At 33.4% G+C, this 4,472-nt stretch overlaps 1 protein-coding gene across 2 annotated transcripts; it reads left to right on the top strand.

The window, feature by feature from the left end:
• The first annotated feature begins 2,647 nt into the window (after positions 1-2,647).
• LOC111884896 (probable inactive poly [ADP-ribose] polymerase SRO2) lies at positions 2,648-4,229 on the top strand. Of its 2 annotated transcripts, none has more exons than XM_042897521.2 (2): positions 2,648-3,141; positions 3,881-4,229. In XM_042897521.2, the coding sequence occupies exons 1-2, from the start codon at positions 2,648-2,650 to the stop codon at positions 4,188-4,190; spliced, it is 804 nt and encodes a 267-aa protein (XP_042753455.1). In that variant the 3' UTR covers positions 4,191-4,229. The 2 variants fall into 2 exon arrangements, with proteins under 2 accessions (XP_042753455.1, XP_052622592.1); XM_052766632.1 differs by lacking the exon at positions 3,881-4,229 and adding an exon at positions 3,257-3,841.
• Positions 4,230-4,472: the final 243 nt, after the last annotated feature.

Consider the following 4,472-nt stretch of genomic DNA (forward strand, 5'->3'; position numbering starts at 1 on the left):
ATATCGTGTAGGATTGACTTTTAACTAAGGGAAACATAATCTTTATTAATGTAACATATATGTATATTTAAGAGCATCCATAATGGGGAGTTTAATGGAAGAGTTGAATGAGGTGACATGTCTACTTGTCATTCAATGGATACAACTCCACCATTGTGAAATGCCACTTTGGCATTCAATGGATTTGGAGTTCAATAACCATTGAACTCTTTAATGGGAAAAATGAAAGTCTTTAAATCTTTAAATAAATATTTTTTAACATGTTCCATTAAACTTGTAGAGTTTAATGCATTGTGGGATAAAAATGAATAGAGTTGTATGGAATAGTGAATGATGATGTGGCACTCCATTGAACTTTATAGAGTTCAATGCATTGTGGATGCCCTAAATCATGTTCAAAAGCTTACATATGTAATCACTATAACGTAAAAATGTTCTAAACGATATCTTTATTCATGTAATCCTTTATGATATAAGCAAATAATGATTACCACCAAATTTTGAAAACATGTATACTTTGGATGGTGTAACTGTTACACTGTAATATACATTCATACATTCACAAGTTACATCAATCAGCACGCATGGATAAACTTGTGCTTGTTCAAGATCAAGATTCTACTACAATAGAAATAGAAGACAATGAAATTACTAACATGGATTCCAATTCCGATCCATATACCGAAGAAGCTATCCTCAATTACTGGGAATCCATTCTCAATTACTGGCAATCCGGAATTTTTACAGATAACAACCAATTGATGTTGGATGGAGTTGAGGAAGAAACCAACGCTTACGTGAATGTGGAGAAGATTTATATCAATGGGAAGAGGAATTTCCAGTATCACGCCGTTGGGATTCACAAGAAGAATTATAAATGGAACGTGATGGATGAGGTTCGAGAGGAAGCATTTTGGGCTTTTGAAGCACCACCTCCCGGGTTATCTGAGTTCTTTGAAGATGGCTTTTATCAAAAAGAAAAATTGCAATTTTAAAGTAATTTTTTTAATTGAATCTTTCTTAGTTTCTTTTTGTCTCTTAAAATGAATACATAAATAATTAATTAAGATGTTTCTTTCGCAGGAAAGAAAGATTTCAAAAATTAGATATGTTAGAAACTTGAAGATAATTGATGTTCTATCGGATGTGACTGATTCGGTTTGGGGTAAAATTTTGAAGACGGACAACTAAAAGGACGTAAGGAGCAATTATGAAATGTTTTAGGATTTAGGTGTAAATTCTAGTTAGAGAGACGGTTTTAGCAAATACTTGATACATGTTCAAATACCATTTGGAGAGAAGAAAAGTAATCCAATCTTCATTATCTTTAGCTAGACAAACAAATTTAATATGAAATCACTAAAACAAAAAGTTTCACTGAGGCATTCCAAGGTTGTAGAACTCGCTACTCGGTACCTGCTCGGCCGACTGGGGAGTAGCGAGTACTCGGATTCGGTAATTCATGTAGAAATATTTTTTGGAAAATTATATATGTCAAAATCATAAGTTAAAATCATAATTTAATTGAAATATATAACAAAAATTAGATACATGCGAATACATAAAAACTGAAATACACATAATTGTCTCACTACGTGGATAATTACTAAAAATTTAAGATATATATATGTAGTAATAATTACATGTTTGTGTTAAATAGTAAATCATTAAGTGCATTATGCATATTAACAAATTCTTGATTTTTTTCTCTTTTTATGACAATTTTGACCCTTTGACAAAGTTTGACCGATTTTGACCGAGTTGGCCGAGTTTGACCGAGTAGGCCTGAGTAAGACCGATTAGGCCCGAGTTTGACCGAGTTTGTCCGATTTTTGACCGAGTTTGACCGATTTTTGGCCGATTTTGATCAAAGACGAGTTTTTTGGCCGAGTTGATATTACTCGCCTCGGTGGAGGGCCGATTCCGAGTACTCGACCAAGTAGGCCAAGTTTTGCAACACTGAGGCATTCCATCAAACACTAAAACATTTAATATGGATGTAAGTTTACGTATTTGTTGAAGAAAAAAATGAATTCATTCAAATTAATGTAGACGAGAGTGTCAAAAATCAATTGAGAAAGAAACTCTGGCAAGAAATTCATGCATGAACACTTTGACGACACAACTTTTACTATTGAAATTATCGATTTTCAAGTCTGTTTCAGAGGTTTTGGTTATGATTTTGATCTTTTTACCGATAAAGGGTAAAATCGACACTCTTCTTCAAAGAAAAGAATTGAAGAGGAAAAAGAACTAACATGCAAAAGGAATGACAAAAAACAGGTATATTGAAGAATACGCGTGTTTTGAAGGAAACAAACATCCAATGAAACTACATGTTAGGGACCATCTACATATAAAAAATGGAAAATGTGGACTAAATTTATAAAAATAATTGCAAGAAAAATCAACGATATCTTAGATGGTTAAAAATAAAAAGTTGGACTTGGAATGCAATTTCAGAAATAACAGAGGGACCATTATTGTAATTTAGTCTTTCATTAGACGACGTCGTGTATGTTTTCCCACACTTCTGACTTCTCCATGTAAACTTTCCACTTCCATTCTACTTTATAAATCGGAAGTTTGCTGCTTATGAGTTCGTGCTTTGTATTAATCCTTTCACAAGTTACATCAATCATCACGCATGGATCAACCTGCTCATTTTCAAAATCAAGATTCTCTTATAATAGAAGGCGATGAAATCATAAAGACTGACACCGATTCAGATTCAAATACCGAAGCGGCTGTTCCTTGTTACTGGCAATCCGCAATTTTTACAAAGAACGATCAATTCATGGTGAATAGAATTGAAGAAGGAACCAGAGATTACGTGAATGTGAAAAGGAGTTTCGTCAATGGAATGAGGAATTTCGACAAGCACATTGAAGTCGTTGCGATTCACCGGAGGAATTATCAATCGAGTGTGATCGACGAAGCTCGCCTGGAAGCGTTTAGGGTTTTTGCGGCAGCAGTTGCGAGCAGAAACGGCGGAGATCCGAATATCAAGTTTGGCTGGTATGGCGGATCTCGTGAAGAGATTCGTGAGATTTTGTTTCATGGATTCTGTTCATTTGAAAACAGATCGTCGTCGCATGGCCATGGTGTTTACTTCTCACCCGCGAACAATCCAATAGCGAGGTTAGTGACAGTTCCTTAATTCAATCAATCAATATACATATATGTGTTGTGAATTTGTGATGTATTCATATCTGCAATTTTCTGTTAACTTAATTCAGTTATGTTTGTGCTTCAGTTTGCATCATATCGTTGATAGGCTGTAAGCATAAGATATATAAGAACAAGAACCATATTCTTCAACTTCAAGATCAAAGCATATACGTTTCAAAATTGTGATCTATGTGAATTTTGACCTAAACTTCTTCCATAGTTTTCAAGATGATTTTGATGTATGATCTCGCACTTGGATCTAAGATCTTGAATCGAACTTTAGTCGATCGTTTTCCGACCAAAATTAGAGATCGAGTAGGGACGTTTGCATTGGAATCGAATATATTATTCACAATTTAAAGTTATTATACAGTTCGAGATTTTCAATTTACTAATTTTTATGATTTTAATTAATATAAAAAATCCCGATATATATTAACTTACAATGTCTTTTCGACTCTTTAACTTACTTTAACTAATTGTGGATACCAATTTTCAATATCATATAATATTTCATCAAGGTACACATACAAAGTAGAAATTGCATAAAACGTTGACGTAATTGATTTTGCTTTGAAGTACTTTTGTGGATTGGCATGCAAGTATGAAACTCAACATCCATGCTTATTATAAATAAATAATAAACAATTGCCACGTGGCATTCCATTTAATAATAAAATAGTTTCTCTTTTGATTATGTTCCTTGCAGTGCAAGATTGTCAATTGCTGACGTGGATGGCTTGATGCATGTGTTACTATGTCGACTTATTTTAGGAAAACCCGAACCAATTCCTTTTGGGTCACAAATCGACCTACCAACTTCAACAGAATTCAACTCGGGTGTCGATGATATTTCTTCACCCACAAAATACATCATTTGGGAACCTTACATGAACACTACCATTCTTCCGATTTTCATTGTTACTTTCAAAAGAGAGACAATAGAAATAGGTGACGAACCATGTTTTCAATCTTCTTCTCATGTCTCTTGTCCATTTGTTACACGGAATATAACATGATGATTTCAAACTCTATATTGTAACTAATAGCTAATTCATAACGAAAATATCAAGGTCCATCATACATAAAAAAAAAAACTAAAAAAACGAAAACATTAAAAACGGTTTGAAAATTTAAGATTTTTTTAGCAATAAAAAAAGGTTAAAAAGAAGGGACTCTCAACAAAAGAGGTTGCCAAAAAAGATTATTTAAGTAAAATCGAAATATTTTGAAGGTGTGATAGTAAATTTTGGGGTGCGACCTACTTCCATATAGGGTCTATGGACCTCAAAATCGAGATA

Source organism: Lactuca sativa, chromosome 8 (genome assembly GCF_002870075.4).
Source record: "Lactuca sativa cultivar Salinas chromosome 8, Lsat_Salinas_v11, whole genome shotgun sequence".
Lineage (NCBI taxonomy): Eukaryota > Viridiplantae > Streptophyta > Magnoliopsida > Asterales > Asteraceae > Lactuca > Lactuca sativa.